Genomic DNA, 20,615 nt, shown 5'->3' with positions numbered 1-20,615 from the left:
TGACTTTTCCACCATGTTATGAACTTACGCAAAAGGAAACAACAGAAGTAAGAAAGGTTGCATCACCTGCATTTAGACTTGGTAGCACAGGCTACACAGCAGGATTTTATGGAAGGTATACCAGAAATGTTTAGCTGAGATTGTTGACTTTTAGTTGACAGGGCTATACTGAAAAGCTCTTGCAAGTAGTGTGAAAATCTCCTTAGGACTGTGTTCTGTGTTTACTGATAAGCATAAAGAATTCTAGTTGTTTAAGTTTTGTAGAATGAGTGTTCTGAGAAAAAAGGAGTTTTTTAATTTAGGCACTACTAGTGACTTTTTTCCTCTTGGGGCTGTATTATTTCTTGTAATTAATGATTTATTTTAATTACATAAAGTCCTTATACTTTTGAGTTCCCAATTGCAATATGTTCCTAGGTGTCACCACAGGAATTTTGTGAGAAGATGTGGATCAACAGTACTTATTTTTGGAATTACGAGTGTGATGCACTTTCTGCATATGTGGCTTTGTGCAACAAGCACAACATCTGCATTAAATGGAGGACAACTGATTACTGTTGTAAGCATGTAGCCATATTCTATACACCATATGTCTTTAGTCATGAGGTTTTTTAGTGATTTAGTGTTTAGTGATGAGTTAAAATATACTAGTTTCTATTATTATTGTGCTATCTCATTTTATCACAGCATGGGTAAACTGGGGTACAAGTTCATAAGATGTATTGTTTTAGTCAAAATGTCATGAATGAGTTTAATCTCAGTCAAATGAGTTGCTTACCTGAAGTACTGTTAAAAGTATAAATGCCTACTTTCTGTGATACAATCATTTTTTCTTAGTAGCTATTTATACAATGAAATGCTGAAAGAATAACAGAAACACTCAATGTCCTGTTTTTATTTCTTGCAGCATTGAGTTGTCCTGAGGGTAAGGAATACCAGCCTTGTGTACAACCCTGTGAAGCCAAGACATGCTTAAATAAATGGTTCTATGAAGATTCTCCCTGCTCCTATTTGAGGGAAGACTGTGTTTGTAAAAATGGCACCATTCTGCATAGAACAGACTCTGACCTTTGTATACCAGAAGAAAAATGTGGTAAGTACATCAGAACAGAGTAGTTTTGCAGATGTGATGATATTAACCACAGTTCAGTGTAAGAGTTTAAGTTCTGTGCCAGTCCGCAGTAGGTGTGAATCTGGTAGAGGTCCATTCAACAGAACCTAGTTGTGTCTCAAGATACAGCAGTTTATGCTTTCAGTTCATTTCCATTTAAGACCCAGTGCTGATGCACTTCTGTTGGGGGAAAATGATGGTCATTCTTCCATACCTCTGAAGCTTTTCTTCCTCTAGTACTCAGGGAGGAATAGTATGGGCAGGTTCTGTCTCTTGCCTTCACCCATTTTCATCCATAGTGAAGCACTTGTTCCTTGGGACTTTTAAGGTCATCATCCTTCCTTGGATTCCTTTGTCATAATGCTTGATAGATGTATTATTTTATGCAATACTTTTATGCAATTCATGGTTGCTTACAGAAAATGGAGCTGTCTGCTTTTTGAAGGGATGTAATGGGATTTTTCTTCCAGCATGTACAGATAGTAAAGGACAACCCCGCTCTGCTGGGGAGAACTGGAATGGGTCCCTGAGAGGCTGTTGCATGTATGGATGTTTAGAAAATGGAAGCATTGTTGCTGTGGAACCTGAATGCAATGAGGATCCACCACCAGTCTGTGAAAGAGAAGGAGAAGTTATTGTCAGTGTCATTGAAGAGAGAGCTTGCTGTCCCAAGAAAGTCTGTGGTATGTACCACACTTGTTTTCAGTAACAGAAGTGTAAGGTAAGTGCTTAACATTCACTGGCAGCTCACAAACTTTAGGCAGGATTCAAGGTAACATTTTTCAGAAGTCTTTTTTAGGTACTTGTGGCTGGTTGGGCCAGGAATTCAGGCTTCTTTTCTATATAAGAACTGACTTGCTGAAATAAATTTTTTTCTTAGAAGTTCACTAGTTAAACAAAACTTCTATTATTTTATCAATAATAAATTGATATATATTTGATAATAGAAGTATCTTGGTAATTGGGGCAGTCATCAGACCCTGTTTGCTTTCCTTACTAGTGCTTTGGTGTGACAAGCAGTATCCTCTGATCTACTGCTGTTTTCCAGATGTGGTTTTCTGTGAGCTGATCACTGCATGCTAATATTCTGTCTAGCCATGGTTGTTAGGAAAAAGAATAAACTTATTGCTCCTAAAACATTAAGCAAAATGTACTTATTTCTTCTTAACGTCTTCAAGGAAAAGGAGAACAAATGGTCCAGCTGATGTGGTGCTTTTGCTCATTAGATACCTGTAACCAATGCTGTATGGTCAATTTGCTTAGGGGAAATCAGTGGGACATTTTAGCTGGCTTCAGGTATAGGAAGCAGAGCAAGTAAATACCTGTTTTAGGAGGGATATACCTGCTTGCTTCTGTTGAGCTCAAAGGTCTACATGATGGTATGGAGTGCACTTTAAGCTGTCTTGGGCTGCTCTTATTTAGTGGATCACTGTACTAGATGGTATAAATATCTTGAGCTATAGAACTTGCAATTGTATCTGTTTAAATACAATAAAATTGATTTTTTTTTTTTATTCCACAGAATGTAACATATCATTGTGTGATGCCATTATTCCAACATGCAAACCCACTGAAAAATTAGTGGTAGGCTACCATCCCCTGTCCTGCTGTCCACAGTACCGATGTGGTAAGGGAAATACAAACGCACAGTTACTGGGAAGTTTTCCATACTTGCATTGTATGTTGAAAAAAAATTTACATTACAAGTTGTTTTGACTGTTAACAGAATGGGACACTGTAAATAGCACCAGGCAATGAGATATGGTTTTTGTCCTCATTCTCCAATACTTTTTTTGTGTTTGAGTTTTGTGTCATATCTGATTTACAGTCAATTTGGGGTTTTTTATTTTACTAAGTAGATCAAGAATATATTTTCTTTATCTTTTTAGTATTGTCTCAGTGACCCCTTTTATGATAGTGTTTTGCATCCTACAGAATGTGATCCTTCAGTTTGTTTCAATGCTTCCCAGCTGGACTGCAGAGAAGATCAATTTATTGTTGAAGCAAAACAGGAAGATCCTTGTTGTTTCTCACATCTCTGTGGTAAAAAACCTCTAATATTTTTATGGAGAACTAAGGAATAGTCAAAAATTACAAAACCAGACAATAATTCTAAACCAAGTAACTTAAGCCAGGAATTCTTGGAGAAGTCAGTGAGACTTCACATGGATCAGGTTGACTGGAGCATAATAATTTTTGAGTTTGAGGATCTTTTCTTTCCAACATAATTTTGAACATCATACTTGAATTTTGTTAAGTTTTTATATAAAATCCATGAAAGTTCTGTTATATGAGTAATAAACACAATATTACTTGTTATTTAGTCTATTAAATGGAATTCATATGTGCTAACTTTTTAGTATTTAAAACTTTGTAAATGTCTGGTGTTTTTTTTTTTTATATTTAGTTTGTGAATCCTGTATTGAACCTGTTCCTTTGTGTGATGAAGGGGAAATTCTCACTGTAGACCTTAATACCATACATTACTGTTGTCCTCATTACTACTGCGGTGAGTGTAACTGTTGTCAGTTCCATATGTTGCCAAATTTAGTAAAATGACAGACTCTGTGTGTGTGTGTGTGTGTGTGTGTGTGTGTGTGTGTGTAGATTTTTTTGATTCAGCATTTAGGGTGAGCTTCAGATATAGACTAAGAGATCTGACTGAAGGTGTCTCTATTTGAGGAAGATTCAAAGTTCTTGGTATGCTCAATGGTGGTCTAACGAGCCTAAGTCAGCGGAGTCTGGAGAGGTTATTTAGTTCACCAGACAGAATATAGTTATTTTCATGATGATCTAAATACTGATATATTAACGTGGAACTGAATCCCATGCTTGGAGTGTAAGTATACTATTGTTCGTATATTAAAACAGATTTAATAAAACAGCTTTTGTGTTGTTGTACCTCTGTTGTACCATTCATTAATGCTTAGGCAGTTTCTTTGCACTTTTAGCTTTCAGGGGAAGGAGTAGACCAAGGGTCCCAAAAACTGCTGGGTTGATTACTTTTCAAACAATGAGCAGCCAGAAGAAAAATATTTGCAGTGTAACCTTGTCCCTTTCATAGCCTCATAAAACACATAAATTGTGCTATGTGTTCTTAAGTAATGTCTACAAGTGTAACTGCTTAATTTAAATTGACTCTTATGCTGCTGCAGTCTTGTCCTATTGCACTCTTGCAGTGTAACTTCAGTTAATTAAATTGTCTTTCACAAAGTTTGGAATTTAGTAATTTTTACATCAGTTTTTTTTGTGTTTTGGTCCTTTCCTTTTCCTAGCACTTTTGCCCAGGTGAAAGTTTCTGCAGAAGCCTTTGGCACTGTTTTTTGCCAAATTCTGGCAGGTTTGATCTACATCTCAGTGTATGATGTTCTTTCAAAGTAAACCCCCTCTGATAAGAGAGGCAGGCATTTTCTTGTTAGAGTCATCTCAGGATGGCATTTGCTCCCTGTTTTCTCATGGGAGTGTGCTTTACAACACTTTTGTATCTGAGAAGAAAAAACCCCGTGTTTTCCAAAGACTATGATTTTAATTGTCTTTGGTACTAGTTCTAATCTTGAGTGATTCTGAAGTAGGAAGAATATTAAATGAATCCTGTGTGATGCTTTCTGAAAATTTAAGCATGTTCTAAGACAACTAAAATCACTTTTGAAAATCTTTGTTTATTTTTTTAGTTCCAAATGTAATTCAGATGCTTAAGAAACACAATCAAGTTTATGTAACATAACATTATTATAAAATAGTATGTCAAAAGAAATGTAAACTGGAAAATATGAAATAAATTTAAGTAAATTCTCATATGTGTCTTTTCCCCTCATTTAGTTTGTGATGAAAATCTTTGTTCTGAGCCTCCTGTGATTTGCATAGATGACATGACACCTGTGAAGAAAAAAATACTTGGGCAATGTTGTCCAGAATGGCACTGTGGTAATTATTGCTTTATTTCTTAGTCACAGCTGTTAACTAAAACTAACAGTTAGCTAACTGATTAACACGTGGGTTTTTTTTCTCCTCAGAATGTAATTGTGAAAATACTACTATGCTGACCTGTAAATTGGTAAGCGGCATTTTTAAGATATTTTTATTAATGGTGTTCAGCCCTGTTGCTCTTCCCTTTATATTCCTTGTTTCAATTAGTTGCAAAGGGTGATGAGGCTGACCATGGACAGGGTGGTACAGCCTCCCAGTCCCCAGCTCAAGAACATGATTCAAACAAGTGTCAACTATTCCATGGAGAAATTTCACTTTCTGTGTTGTAAGATGTCAAAAGAAGAAAAGCAACTGTAATATTGTCCTGTTCAATGTTGACACTAAACAATATGCTGGTAAGGTTTTCTACAGAAATAGTTCCCATTTTTTAAAATAATTAATGAGGAATGAGTTTTATTAGCATATATATTATCTGGAGAAACTTGGTTTTTCGTTAATCATTTATGCTTTAGATGACAATGATATAACATTATTGAATTTAGCTGATAGGAGAATTCATAAATATGTTCCTCTTCATGTAGTTTGTTGTAATAGGGACTGTGATCTGGAAAATAGTTATGAATGAATGTTCAAACTCCTATTATAACCATAGTGATGATATTTTCCATGTCAAATGTCCATATGTGAAGACTGCATAACATAAAGTCTAATCAGGGGTTTTAAATTTGAATTTCACTTATTTTTTGGAAGTAAATTCTTAGAAGGCAATCTTTTACTAATATTGAAATAACTTTGTATCTCAGAAAAAAAAATGCTTTTTATTTACTCAACTGTTCTTATGCACTTGTACAGAAAATGAAGTGGTTTTTTCTGTTTAAAGCGATAAATACATTGAATAACTCTGAGTGTGCTACTGTTTCTTGAGTACATTTTTCTCTTTTATGAAATCAGGGGTGGAAGCGATGAAAGTAATATTTTACATTTTTAGAGAAAAATTGTCTACTTGGCATTACATTTAATTGTACATGACTTTGCAAACTTTTATCTTCTTATGCTCAGGGAGAAGTTAAAAAAATAGATAATAGTGTTTCCAGTGCTTGCGGATGCACTCACTACATTTGCGGTAACTTTTTCATATTCCTTGTTGTTGTGTTTTAGTTTTCAGCAGAAAGGGCATGCAAAGAAAGCAGAAATAGGAACATAGTAACCTTCTCAAGTATAAATGCTCCTTTGTCTTGATTTGATGTTTGTCCACCTAGTTATGCAATTATACTCTCTTTTCTGGATATGAGGCTTTGTCTGCTAGCCCATCCATTTTGTGTCAGTTCTTGCGGGGTGTGGGAGTGTTGTAAAACTGCCCATGCTTTCAGAGTCAGGTACAGTCTCTCTGGTGAGGGGCATATGGAAAGCATGTTGTGAAGTGCAGCTGCGTGTGAGCAGTGCAACTGCTCCTAGTCTACTTTCAAGCACAAATGAGACACCACCACACCAGAGCAACAAACCTGTTCAGCCAGCACAAGAGTAGGAAGCCAGTCTTAAGATCAGACCTCTGCTCCCTTCCCTCACCCAGCTACCCTATGGTAGATGAGATTTCAGCTGCACTGTGCATGGGGGTGCTGGAGGTATGCTGCAGTCCTGACAGTAGCCCAGGCTAAACTGCCTCAAGGAGCAAAGCACACATTTATGGTACAGCTTGAGCAGATTACTGGCCTACAGGTAATTGGAGACATACTAGTTTAATTGACAGAAAGGCTACATTTTGTAATGTGCAGAATAGTTGAATGTCAAATATTAGAACTCCTTAAAAGTAAGAACAACACATTTTTTTTTTTACTTCCGTTGTAGGAACACTATCAATTTTAGGCAGTTTTACATTTTGTAGGATTTTCTTAAGTTGAATTATACTTTCTCCCCCTCTATTTTGGTAATTTAAACCACAAACAGTCAAGTCTAAAAGTTAGAATACTTTTGCATAGGACTTTGCCCTACTTTTGTCTTACCAGTGATTCTGTTAATTTGTCTGATGATTTTTTTGTCCCCCTCTGGTAACATTTATTTCTTTCCATTTTAGAGAAGGATGATGTGTGCATCTTCCAAGAGGTCACAGTACTGAATCCTGGACAGTCAATAATTCAGTACTTGGATGGAGACCTTTGTTACACTGTACAATGTTTACAAGAAAAAGATCAGAACACAGGATACAATGCCATGCATTTCACAATGATGAACTGTTCCCAGCAATGTGAAGCTGTGAGTATTCTTAAAATACAGGAATGATGCAATTTGTGAGCACAACTGCACAATTAGGATAAAAGTTTTCACTAAAACTTTTGCTAGTCCTTTAACTCAGCAAGTATGAGAACTTAACAGTGATGATGTGTACCTTGTGTCTACAGGATTATTTTTAGAGGAAGGCTCTATCAGCATATGTAAATGTATCTATCTGACCATCCATCCATCCATCCATCCGTATATTGCTTTTCTTGGTATTTTTAGTTTTAGAAATCAAAGAATTTCCATATCCTATATGTTTAAAAATACTTGCTTGTTTTTTTTCTTTCCTTTCTTTCCAGCATCAAATATATATTCCTTCCTTCAGTCACCATACTTGTTGTGGTATGTGTCAAAATGTGTCCTGCTCTTTTCATACAGAGAATGGAACACTTATTGTGTATGAGGTAGGTGTCTTTGGACAGAGGTAGGAAATAACTATAATAATACAATAAATAGGTGTCTCACAGTCATTTCTTAGTTAACTGATGCTTTCAGTCTTGCTACATGCCTCCTTGCTGCTGTTTACACACTTACAGACTATTTATGATATATGATAGCAAGAGTGTGTTTATTTAAAAAGACCTGCCATTTCACACTATGTGAATACCTTATTTCATTTTATTGCTCGTAATATTTTCTATAAAGATATGTAAATGTCATAATTTACTTAAGATTGGATATGCTCCAAGTGCACGGAAGGGTTCAAATTTAAACTCTAAGTCATGTACTGTGATTTAGATATGTTCAGAGCTTCAGAGTTCACAGTGACCCTCTTCTCAGGGCCACTCTTCTTGTTCTGGTTACTACAGAAAGGAAGAGTGCAAATTGAAGCACTGGGGTTCAGGATCTTGATAGTGTGTCAGCATCCCCATACATGGAAATTTAGATGTGGCCATGACTTGGTTCATGCTTCCCATTGCTTTCAGAGCAAAAGAAACTAACAGGCACAGAGACTTTTAATTCTGCACTAAGACACCCATGCTGAACAGCGTGCTGGAGAATAGAATCATGGCTCCAGGAAGGAGTAGTCACTGGTAGTTAGAGGGTGGTCTTTCTCCTTGTCACCTCTGGGTGGTATGCAAGACTTTCCACTCCAGTAGGTACTACCGCATGAGGGCACCAGTTTTAGAGACATTGGAAGTTGTAGATAAAGCTGAAATGTTTTGGCTTCCCTGACAATGGCTTTGGTTCATATATTCAGGAAGGAAGCACCTGGAGCTCCAACTGCACCAACTACAAATGTGCTAAGACTGCTGCAGGGGCTATCATACTGGGATCAAGTGTTGTCTGCCCCCCGTTTAATGACACTGACTGTACAAAGGTTTGTACTTTGGGTGAGGTAAGTCATAATAACTGCTCTGGAGTTTGGCTTACACTTGACAAGGCATGCATAGCTCATGTAGTTCCTTTAAATTAAAAAAGTGGTAAGTAAAAACATGTAAACTAGCAATTTGCAGTTATTTGCTATGCTCCTGTTTGCTTTTCAACTGACAAAGTGTCTATGAGCAGTATAAAAATTTGGTTTGGGTCTTGATGACTGCTTTTAAAATATTGTGGAATTGGAATCATGCTTAACATACCACTATATAAAATGCTAATCACTGTGTCTTACTTTAGTTTAGAATAACAATTAACCAAGTTCGTAGTGCACATAGACTAAATAAATCAGATCAAGCAATCCAGAAATGCTGCATATAAAAGTCAGCTATATTAAAAATTCCTTAAGTTGTGCAAAGATTAGGAAGATGACAGAGATGTCAGAGTATATATAAACTTTATTATCTCTTAAAATAAACTTTTTATAATAAAAAATATCATACATGAAAGGGTATCTACCTACATCACATATCTAAAAATGTAAATGTGGCATACCCATATAAACTTCTTTGAAGAACGTGTGTTCTTCACATACATTGCATATTTGTTTACAGTTTAATTTCTAATTTAATACTTCTCTAACTTTATAATACTTATAATTCTTGCACTTACAGTACACCATATATTTAATATAAACTACAAAAAATAATAAATATATATGTAGAGAGGGTAAGTACAATTATAACCTTGACTACAGATCATGAATTTAGTACACGTCCTAGTTATCCGTTGCATTTGTTTAAAAAAATCCTGAAGAAGGTACACTATCTAAAATTAGTGTCTGTATTACTTTGACTTTATACTTGAGTTTCTTCCTTGGAACCATTTTGACACCATCTATTAGGATCTTTCCTTAGTAATAATGGTTAAGATTTTAAAGAATGGAGCCCTATAATTAACTTCTTGAGTCAGTCTGACCTGTTTTTCAGAGATGTTGAACATAGACTTGAACCAGTAGCTGAGAAGAAAGCTCTTCTGACAGGCATCTCAGGATCATTCAGGAATATGGATTTAAGTATCTGAGTTTAAGTGCTCCAAAGTTCTCAAACAGCTTATTCAGTGATTTTCTTTAATGATATAAATAATGTATGCTCACATGAAAAGATAGAAGCTAATAAATGTCTTTTGTCTGCTGTTATCTTAAGAGTGCTATTCGTGTTCTGTTGACTGCTTGATATGCAGTTCTGGGCTATACACATGAATTTTTTTAAACTATCCTAATAAGTCTCAGTGGTGGGGAAATAGATGGTAGTGGATAATATAAAAATACGCTTACAGAAACTAAGTGATTTATTCAAAGGAGACTAGATCAGATGCCAACTGAACACTATTGAACTTTCAGCAGTGATGAGTTTGTTTTCAGTTTCAAAGATTGTAAAGAATTTGTGAACCAAACCTTCAGCTGACACATATCTGTGTAATTCTCTTCATTTCAGTGATACTACTTTTTATTAGATGAGCATCTTTAAAACATGGAATATCTTACCTTTTCATCAGGCACAGTGTTTTTTGCTATATTCCCCTTTTATTTTCCTAGAATGGAGGAATTGTGCAGACGTATAATGATGGCTGCTGCAAGACCTGTAAGTGATGAAGGCTGCAATATGTGCTAGTTTGGCTTTGATTTTGGAGGGCTTGTTTTTTAACCTCAGTTGCTGCGACATAAAGAAGGAAAAAGCATGCAGTCCCCCTGCAAATCACATAAAAATTGTTCTAGTTACCTAACTACTCTTGTTAAAAGCTATTGCTTCATTTGGCTGCTGACTTGGTGATTTTTAACATTATTGTTCTGGAGTATAAACAAATCTCTCCAAATATAACCCATGGAAGATTAAAAGTTATCTCAATTAAAATAATGAACAAATTCTCTTTATTACTAAGATGGCTCTAAAATATTGCCTATATGATTTTCATCATAAAAGATAAGGACTTTTTCCCCCTAAAATTGATTCCTAATTCAGTGACATTTTGCAATATGTCTTCAAACCTACTGATTTATTCTGTATCCCTAATATGTATTTTCTAGGGCCAAAATACTGGAATACTTTTTAAAAAATCCCAAATGAGGAAACATTATAGTAATACTGAAGATAGTGACTCTTATATAAAATCAACTTTTTAGTAACTGGGAATATGTACACATTTTCTGACTGTGTAACTTTAAAATATGATGAAATGTGACGCAGGCTGACATAAAGATTTCATAATTTTTGCAATTTTACGAATTGATTGAGAACAAACAGGTTTTTGCTTCAATTTTGACTAAGAAAAGTTTTATTATCTAGGTATATAATTATCTATATATAAAAACCTGTTGTTGTATAAAAGTAATTGTGTAGAGCAAGAACACGTTCAACATTTCAGAAAAGCCTCCCCCTCTTTTTTGGCTGTTTTTGTCTTCAACATTAGAGTAAAATATATAAGCAAATTAGTTTTTGGAATTTTTGTAGACAAAAGTTTACTTAATAATATTGACTAGCAAGTCACAGACTTACAACCATATATTATACAGTTATTACATAAAACTGAACTGCAATGTATTTTATATAATTTGATGAAAAAAGGGAATTTTGATATTTATCTAATACAGAGTAATACCAAGTTATGCTAGTCTTAAAAAGTGAACTGTAAATGCTGATATTCTATTGTATACAAAATGTAGAAAATAAAGAGTATTTTAATACAATATAGTACATTTTTTAATGAGAACCACCATAGAAAAATAATACACCAAATTGTGCTACAATCTTAATGACAATATTCTTTCTCTCATGAGATAAGCTGTGTTGAAAAATATTTAACTTCCCCTCAAAATTAGGTTGGCTTTTTTTAGAAACTTAGTCTTAAGAATTATTGACTATTTGTTTACTTTTGATCAGGAAGATTTATAATTTTGGCCATATTCTGTGGCCTCAGGAAAGGCATTGTTATACTTCAGAAATACTTGCTGAGGTGGCTGCTAAAAACCCCAGATATCATTCAAACAATTATATGCTATTTTATTTTTATTTTGTTTTATTTTTAACTAAAAGCATGTGCCCTGTGGTGAAGCAGTTAAGAAGAGTACTTATAAATAGAGCTTGCAACACGTTGGGGTTTTAATGGGGACAAATAACTTTTCTGAAAGACCTTGATTTAATGCATGCAAAGTGAGTGCATATATTTAATTCTTACCTTGCCATAGAGAGACTCATTGCAAAAGTTTGATTTAAAAGTAAGCATCATTCCAGTTTTGTGTAATCAGGAGTGTAATAAAGTTTAGGCCATCTTTAGTGAGACTTGAAGCAGCTGCACAGTTTCTAAATTATAGAAGACTAACAGGAAAGCTCATCATCTTTTATTAAAAGAAAAATTGCAGTTGGCAGTGTAAGAATTAATGAAATGTCATTTATACAGAAATGTTTTTTATTTCATGAGAATCTTCTATTCCTAATGATTCTGCCAGGTTCTGGATTGGGTCTATTACCCTTTGCCATTAATCCAGTAGTGCCTACTGATAGTATTAATTGTGAACCAGGTATTATTTTTAATACTGTATTTTCCTTTTTTTGATAATAGTGTAAGCAGTACTTGATATATATGTCATAGCTGTCATCATCATTAAATGTTACCATGCAGTTAATGGTTCTGGGCCTGATACTGAGAGATGCTGATCCTCTGTTGGTCTCCCAAATCAGTGGTTTTCTAAAGCCTGGTTAAGGTTCACTGCTCAGCACCTGTCAGAATTAGGTTCATCCATTTATGGTTATTCCTCCTGCTCTTGCTGAAATTTCTTTTAGCACATGAATTTACTATACAGGCTAGTGGTACTAAAAATGTTACTGAAAAAAAAATCATAATTCTGAATACGGTTACCAAGAGATTCTAAATCTGATCCCAGGTTTCTGAAATTATTGATGGAATTCTTTTTTTTTGTCTTAAAATAGAGCAAGAGTGTGTGTTATTGTCTGGTCTCACCTTTGCAAATATGGATTTATGCTGTATTTCTTCTTTGTCACAGATAATATGCTTTATAAAGTTAGGAAAATGTTGAGGGTGGGGCAGAAACATACAATTGCAACCACGTGGTAATATATACTTTTTACACCAGAAAATACAGAATGTTACAAAACTGTTGCATTACACTCATAATTCTTAACTTTTTAGGATAGGGAAGTCACAGAAACTCATTGCTGAAATAAGGAGTGAGTAACAAAACACATCTGATATTGAATGCAGATCTTTACAGTTCAAGTTTGGGGAGAGAAAAGTATAACATCAGTCTTCATTAGACATCAGCACTTTATATGCTGAAATGTCATATATATCTCTACATGACTTGTAGCAATACAAAGATTGCATTGTCTACATGTACTCATGCTGGCAAACACTTCCTAATGGAAATACCACAGAACTTTTTCTTAAGTGTTTCTGAGGAAGGAAAAGCAAGATAACAACTTCAATCATACAGCAATTTGCTAATTCAGTAACATAATCTTGTTTTACTCTGAATGCACAGATTAAAATATAGCTGTACTCTGCAGCAAACCTAAGTTTTAAATACTCAGTGGAGTTGTGGTTGCAGAATATCTTGGTTGCTCAGAGGTCAATTATCTTATAAAAGTGCTCACAAGCTTCTGGAGAACAGAAGAGTTGTTCTTTTTGTGTACACCCAACCATAAAGGCATGTGTGAAAGGCTGAGAAACTCTGCTGAATAGTGCTTATTATTTTATATGCTGGATATCCAGAATGGTTCCACAGCAAAAGTAATACATGATTTTGATGGGAAGTGAAATAGGAGATCTAATTAACTTCTGTTACACAGATAGTAATAACAGTCTTATAAGTGCAGCATGAAAAATTATATTTTTAATTTTTAATATGTTAAAAATGGCTTTGCACTCTACAGTTTTATTTTTCAAATAGAAGGAAACAACTCCTGTCAATATCTCCCAGATTGTACATAAAAACTCAGTATTTCCCTAATCTTAGCTCTGTATGCTGACTCAGTGCTAAATGCTTCAAATCTAGTGATAAAAAGTGCATCATATTTAGCAAATGGATGCATCTCTCTCTTTCAAAGCTTCCTTGAAGGACATCTTTTTCAAAAATACATTGAAATTATATAATTATATTTTATTTTTAAACCTGCAAAATAGCATCAGTGTAATCACGTTCACAGCTTCACCTTCTCAATGTTAAGTTATGAAAATTTTCTAAAATGCAGAATTAAAATCCTATTTACATTCAACATTCTCAATAAAACAGAATTAATTCTAATACTATTCAAAATTACTTGAGACATCTTTTTTCCTCATTGCTTATATTTGTCTTGCCAAATATGCAATTTAAAATCATATTCATATTTTAATATTTTTGAAATCTGTAGAGCTTATTTGGGCCACTCGGTGGCTTGTATGTACCAGTTATAAAACAAATAATTCTGCACAAGAACTATTTAGTAATATGTTAGATTTAAAAAAAGATATGGAAGTAATAGTTTCTGTGTGTACATTAAGGAAAACAAACTATAATTATTTAAATTATGTTAATAGTTTTACTTTTTTTTGGTAGCAAATGCAACACAAAAGGTATATTAATTCAGTATACATTTTCTGTATTTTTTCAGGCAAAAAGGAAGAAAGAATTTGCCAAAAAATGACAATCAGGACAACCATAAGAAAAAATGACTGTATAAGTCAAAGCCCGGTAAGCATAAAAGAGCTGTTTTGATGCTGGGCCTGTGGCATGCCAAATCAAGTACTAAGAAATTGGTTATAATGAACAACAAGCAAAAAAAATGCTGCTGTCTTCTTAAAAGCAGACCTTTTATCCTAGGAATGTTATCCTACTCATAAATACAGTAAAACTAGCTGTTCCAATGACTGAAACACTGAGCCCTCCTACTAGAAAAACATCTGGCTTCAAATGAAAAATACACACCATAATTGCTTGTGACTAATGAAAGCATTGAACTCTTCAGTACAAAAAAACATCCCACTCTAAAAGAGGACTAGAATGTTTCAACTTACAATGTGATGGAAACACTGCTCCATTCCCCTTTGAGGACCTTTAGACTCTGTGTATCTTCTCCTGCACATAACATGGGTCTCCATATCATAAATTCTTGATCCCATTTATTTATGTGTCTACTTAAGACATCTCATTTCTCAGCTTTTGTGTAGCCCCATCTGCAAAACCTTGGATATTTCCGAGTAGCAAATGTATTTCTCATGTAGAACTTAAAAGAGAAGCATTTGACAAAGTAGCTTAAGACTTCCAAAAGGCCTCTGGTAAGATTCTATTGAAGAACCTAAACAATCATTAGGGAAGAGGCAAAATATCATCACATATTAAAAGACATCCTCTAGAAGTTCAACAGTGATATGTCCAAATTTTAATAGTAGGGGGGTGTGGTGTATTTATTTAGTTTTAGAAGAAGGGTTGGTAAGGAGGGAGTATAAATATATCGATGAAATTACAGTAATTTTCCAGTTAAGAGAAGACACTGGAGAGCTTTAGTTACAGTTACTTTAGTAACTGTAGTACAATTTAGGTTAAGGCACAGCAATATGACAAAATAAAGACATGGTATTGACTAATAAAGAGTATTAAAATGAAAGATTTTGTCAAACCTCATAGGTTTTTTAAGCTAGTTGAAAAGATCCTTGTTCTGTTGCCCAGTTCTTTGAAAATCTCTGCTTTCCTGCTGACAGAAATGCTAACTAAGAGCTACAACATTTAGGGAAATGGATAGGCAGTGGAAACAAGCTCATTCTAGAGTATCTTATGATTCAATGCTGCAGTACTAATGAGAGTGCTCTGTGGAGCTGTGGTGCTTCTGCATTGCTGCAGAACTACAATGTTCAGAGAGGAGCAATAAAAATATTGGCCAAGTTATGTCTTGAATGACACAACAAATGAAGCCTTCCTTTTTATGACTTTCTGTTGTAGATCATATTTCCTTCCCTCTCTAACCACCTTTGAAAAGACTCACCACCATCCCACTTCTATTTGTATTACAACCCCCTTCTCCCAGTATCTTCTTACTCCTGATTTCCTTGATAGCTGCACACCCTTTGCACAGTCCAGATTCCCTTACTCTTCACCCAGAAGTACCTCCAGATTTTTATGTCCTCAGAATTCCTATTCATACCCTTAGCTCCAATTCCTTTCCTCTTCAGCTCCCCTACTGGCACTCTTTTTCAATTGCGTGATTTTGGCCAATCAAGTGGTGGTATCTGCTCTGACTGGTTTGGAACTACATACATGTTCTTTAGCCAGATTAATACTGTCAAACTTTGGAAAGGGCAGAGTATGATTACATTTCTTTAATTAATAAGTGGGACTATTAGTGGTTAGGACAAAGTCTTTTTTTACCCCCGTTAAATTTCAGAAAACTTAAAAGCTGTCAGAGTAACTTTTTGGTCTAATTTTTATGGATATGGCACATTTCATCACAGGCTGCTTGGAAGGGAGTGGATCAAAGCATCTTTCATATGCCCCACCTGCATAAGAAATCAGATCTAAAACTATCACAGAAAGAACTAGATCTCAATTTCCCAGCTATTAACACTGCTTTTTTTAATTAAAAATTATTATTTTTTTTCTGTCAGATTATCAGATAAGAAAATTCCTCAGATAATGTAGTAGTGAGAGAAAGTGACATCAGTCTAGAGCACACATAATTTTCTAGCCACTCTGTGCCCTTGTTGATTTGTTACTGCATCTACTTTTTGGATTCATTTCTTAGAGTGATAACACAGCCCTCAGTCACAAGCAATATGAATAAGAAATGGGAAAGCTTTTCCACTGCTATGCTTTTCCTCTTGAACCTTCAAGGAGAAAGATAGACTTCCCTTCATTTTCCTTAGAAGAATTTAACACATGATTAAACAATAAAGAATAGTTTAATAAAAAGAAATATTTTAAACGTGGCTAAACTTAGAATGAATAAATTTTAGAAGTTAAAACAATTTTTTAGACCAGAGTCCTTCTCAAATGTAAAAATGGGTTCTAATCACAGAGAAGTTTGAAATGTAATATTTTTGCAACAAAATTTAAGATGTCTAATTTCAGTTCTTATTTTACTTATAGGTAAACGTGGCTTCTTGTGATGGAAAATGCCCATCTGCAACAATTTTCAATGTCAATATTGATAGCCATTTAAGATTCTGTAAATGTTGTCGAGAAATTGGAACACGTAATCTGACTGTGCCACTGCGCTGCTCAGGAAATGGCACTGAAATTATGTACGTCCTTCAGGAGCCTATAGACTGCTCATGCCAATGGAACTGAACATTACTGTGGTTACAATTTAATCTGAATAAATAAAATGAGTTTCCTTTCACCAGACATGATTTTTTGACCGTGGATGGTTGTAGTAGTCTGCAGGGATATAAAAAAGTCCTCAGTTATGCTTTATAATGTAACTTTTCACAAATTTAGTAAAGATGTTTGTTATTCTTCAAATTGTCTTTTAAAATATTGGCATGTATAGAAAGAAAACGTAAATCCTTTTGGACAAGGTGTAATCATCATTTATTTCTACTCAGTGGCTTTCTGATGAGCTGTTGAAAGCTGGTTAATGTCTGTGTTTCCAGTATTTTAAAATTTTGGATTGTGGCTACCTATCAAAGTTGAGAATTTCTCAATGGCTCATTTGCTTTGAGACCTCCAGTGGAAAACTATCACTGGTCCCATGTTTAAATGGGAAAGAAACATATTAGCATTTTGAGAATGACTGAATTTATTTATTTAAAAAATAGAAAGTTGAACTGCAACACTTTTTTTTTTGTTTAAAAATCTGTCTTTTGTCCATTAAGCTGTTATCAATGATTCTACTCTGCTTACACTGTAAGTCACTGAGAAACAGCACAACTATGATCTGTAAGTACTTGTAGGAAATGTTCAGAGTACACAGCAGAATCATAATAATATCTTTAAACCTTAGACATATATTTAATTTTTATGTATATTATAAATATGAAGCATGACTAGGCAAAGGCTCAAGATTTCAAGCTTTTGTGCCTTTATGAAAATATCTAAAAGCTGTTTCTGCTATGAAAAATTCTATTTTATATCCATTTTTCACTTTTCACAGAAAAGAAATTGACTGTCTGCTAGCTATAGAGTAAGATTCTATGTATATATTTATTAGAAAATACCAGAACATTTTAACTATTCATAATGGGTTTCTTCCTTTGTTTTCCAGTCTGAAGATTTGTATTCAGTATATTTTTATAAAATGCATTTTTAAAAAAAAATACTGAGATTTGGACTGAATTTATGCTTCACAATTTTTGAGTCCAGGAAAAAAAAATCAGGTAAAATAAATGTTTTGAAGGGCTTAGGTGAGTTATTCATGCTCAATCAAGCTGTGAATGTCCATGATTCAGCACCTTAGGCTGCATGTAATCTCCCCTTTATTAAATATACTCTATAACCTTCTCTTAAAAATTAAGGATACAATTTTAGGCTTGTTTGTATAAGATTACTTTGCTTTATGAACTCACTGAATGAAAATCATTTAAAGTATAACAATATTTTCCTTATCATCAAAATTGATTCAGAATTAAAATTCTTGTCTAAAAGTCTGAAAACCTTTTGACAAACAGTTTTAATTTCAAGCTGTTGTCATTTAGTTACAAAAAGGTTGGATTATCACATAGATTATTACAATGAAAAGTAAGTAGTATAAAATTTAAAAACCCCTTTAAAATCCAAGGCTATTTTGCTACTTCGTATGACAAATCTTTAAATGTTTGTTATATTCAGTTTGATGGCTTATAAAGAAAAATAGCTTATCTGGGGAAATCTGTCTTTACTAACAAGACTCATCTACTCATCATATCCTTAAAAATAGTGACTTGGTTTAAAAACTAAGGAAGAATCCATTGTATTATCAGTAAAATATTTAACCATTCTAAGGAAATAATGATAACCCAGTGATCAAAATAAAGTGACGCTTTGAGAAAACATATGCTTCATTTGCACATTTTTATAATTTGTATGGCAGATGTTTCAAGTTGTATTAGATACCAGGGCCTAGAACCAAAATGTTCTCTGATACCACTGTCAGAATTTGTATACAGAAACTTTTCACGTGGGCAAGAAATGAAATTTAAATCATAGTCATAGCCATAGTTTATTTACTCTTACAGGAAATTAAAAGAACAACTTTTAAAAGAAAAATATATCCTTAGAGCCTTTTGATTTTTTAACATAGAGATGGGAATCCTATATTTGCATTAAGAGAGTTTGGCCCAAAACTTATTAATGAATTTAGCATTTGATAAAAAGGAAGCTCTCACAATACAGCATTTTTTCCATATAATCACTGAACACTTTATGTGTTTTGATTGAACAGCTGTGTGTTTTATAAGACACGTGCTTTTCTAAGATTTAGAACTGTATTTGTAATTAAAAGGATTTAATAAGCATTGTTTTGCAGAGTGATAATAAATCAGCGTTGATGCAATAATTTACCTTTGCCACAAAAAAGAATGCTAATGCAAAATCTTGGGCAAACCTGGAAATTAAAATAGCAGTTATGTTTAAAATTAACTTCATGACAACCTGTAATGATATCAAAATGGTGTTAAAATATTTTTTTTCCCACTCACCCAATTTTGTTTTTTAAAATGCAACTGTAGGGACTGAAACCTGCGGCAAAATCATACACCTTCGGTGTGGCTGGATAGGGTGGCGCTAAGGTCGCCTTTCATTTTACGATTAAACTTCAAACTTGGGCTGCTTTGGCCTGGTCAGAAAGTAAACAAGATTGAAACCCATGAACCATTTCCTAGACAGCCAACCCACCGCTGTTACCTCCACGAAGATGACATTGGTACAATGTCATTGGTACATTTTATATAGTGTGAACTAAGCCTTGCAGCCTTGCAGCTGATAGAAGATTTGAATGAGCCTGCAGTGTGGCAGGACTGTTCTGCTCTAAATTTAAGTTGCTCTGTCTGCAACTTAAATATAAATGTAGATGCAGTTTGTTGTTCTGTCTGGGTTTTCTCATCTCTCTTCAACTCTGCATTCCTGCCTCAGATTGTGTGTAACCCTATTTGCACAGATGTCTTGTGAGCTGCTTTGGAAAACTGACCCAACTTGAATCTTATTTAGTTAAATATGAAAATTAATGCCTGTTTGTTATTGACTAAAAGACCTTTAATACACAGAGTTCCCTCTCTCCTACCCTCTCTGGAACAAAGACAAATAATTTCTACTCCTCTAAGAGAAAGGCTGAGAATGCATGCTTCTGAAACTCCCACACTGTCATTGAAAAATGTGAGGAGCTGGGGAGAAGTGTGCATGATGGAGTGCAGTCCTGCTGCAGTCCTGCCATGCCTTGGCATTTCTCCCATTTGTAGCTGCTTCCACAGGTCCTTCATTCCTACATTACCACTGCTTTCTTCTACCTGTGCTTGCAGAAGTTCTACAATATAAAGGATTGCGCATAAAACTATGCAGATATTTTAGGGATTTACATAAATAAATCTCTATACTTAGAATCAGATTGTACCTGAATATGCCTCTATAAAATAGTAAGTCTTTGCCTGTATTATTTATATTTGACTTTTATAATTCCATTACCTTATTACTAGGCCATTTGTTAAGACCAATTCTTGCCTCAAGATGCAATTAGAATTTGAAACACAGCTTTTAAAATTAGGTTTAAGCCACTTTTTTGTGGTTTTATTAATAAAATCTGAGAGTATAACTATACAAGCACCTAATATTCTCCTTTTTTGGCTAGCCAAATCTGTATACTAAAAATAAAAAGTAAAACTTAATACATTTATGTGATTTATTTCCACATTGTAGGCAAAGCTCTTCCCAAATACATGAACCTGTGCATTGGTGAAATTTTCAGGCAGGATCAGGCCTGCAGTTTCATGTTTGAACATAGTTACAAGCCACATAATATACTGAAAG

The 20,615-nt window shown here is 34.3% G+C and overlaps 1 protein-coding gene across 1 annotated transcript in view; it reads left to right on the top strand.

Annotated features, from left to right (window-relative positions):
* The window catches only part of OTOGL (otogelin like), a 91,518-nt gene extending 73,699 nt beyond the window's left edge, over positions 1–17,819 (top strand). The window contains exons 45-59 of the mRNA XM_018080151.1: positions 418–559; positions 908–1,093; positions 1,582–1,794; positions 2,634–2,738; positions 3,047–3,154; positions 3,519–3,620; positions 4,931–5,035; positions 5,125–5,165; positions 6,098–6,161; positions 7,110–7,288; positions 7,612–7,720; positions 8,518–8,633; positions 10,227–10,272; positions 14,299–14,378; positions 16,767–17,819. Coding sequence (XP_017935640.1) covers positions 418–559; positions 908–1,093; positions 1,582–1,794; positions 2,634–2,738; positions 3,047–3,154; positions 3,519–3,620; positions 4,931–5,035; positions 5,125–5,165; positions 6,098–6,161; positions 7,110–7,288; positions 7,612–7,720; positions 8,518–8,633; positions 10,227–10,272; positions 14,299–14,378; positions 16,767–16,967 — 1,797 coding nt within the window. The 3' untranslated portion in view covers positions 16,968–17,819. The remainder of the gene's footprint in view (positions 1–417; positions 560–907; positions 1,094–1,581; positions 1,795–2,633; positions 2,739–3,046; positions 3,155–3,518; positions 3,621–4,930; positions 5,036–5,124; positions 5,166–6,097; positions 6,162–7,109; positions 7,289–7,611; positions 7,721–8,517; positions 8,634–10,226; positions 10,273–14,298; positions 14,379–16,766) is intronic.
* Positions 17,820–20,615: the final 2,796 nt, after the last annotated feature.

This window comes from Manacus vitellinus, unplaced genomic scaffold (assembly GCF_001715985.3).
Source record: "Manacus vitellinus isolate BGI_N305 unplaced genomic scaffold, ASM171598v3 scaffold_5_pilon, whole genome shotgun sequence".
Lineage (NCBI taxonomy): Eukaryota > Metazoa > Chordata > Aves > Passeriformes > Pipridae > Manacus > Manacus vitellinus.
The sequence above is the reverse complement of the archived record's forward strand: the minus strand, read 5'-3'. Positions and strand labels throughout refer to the sequence as shown.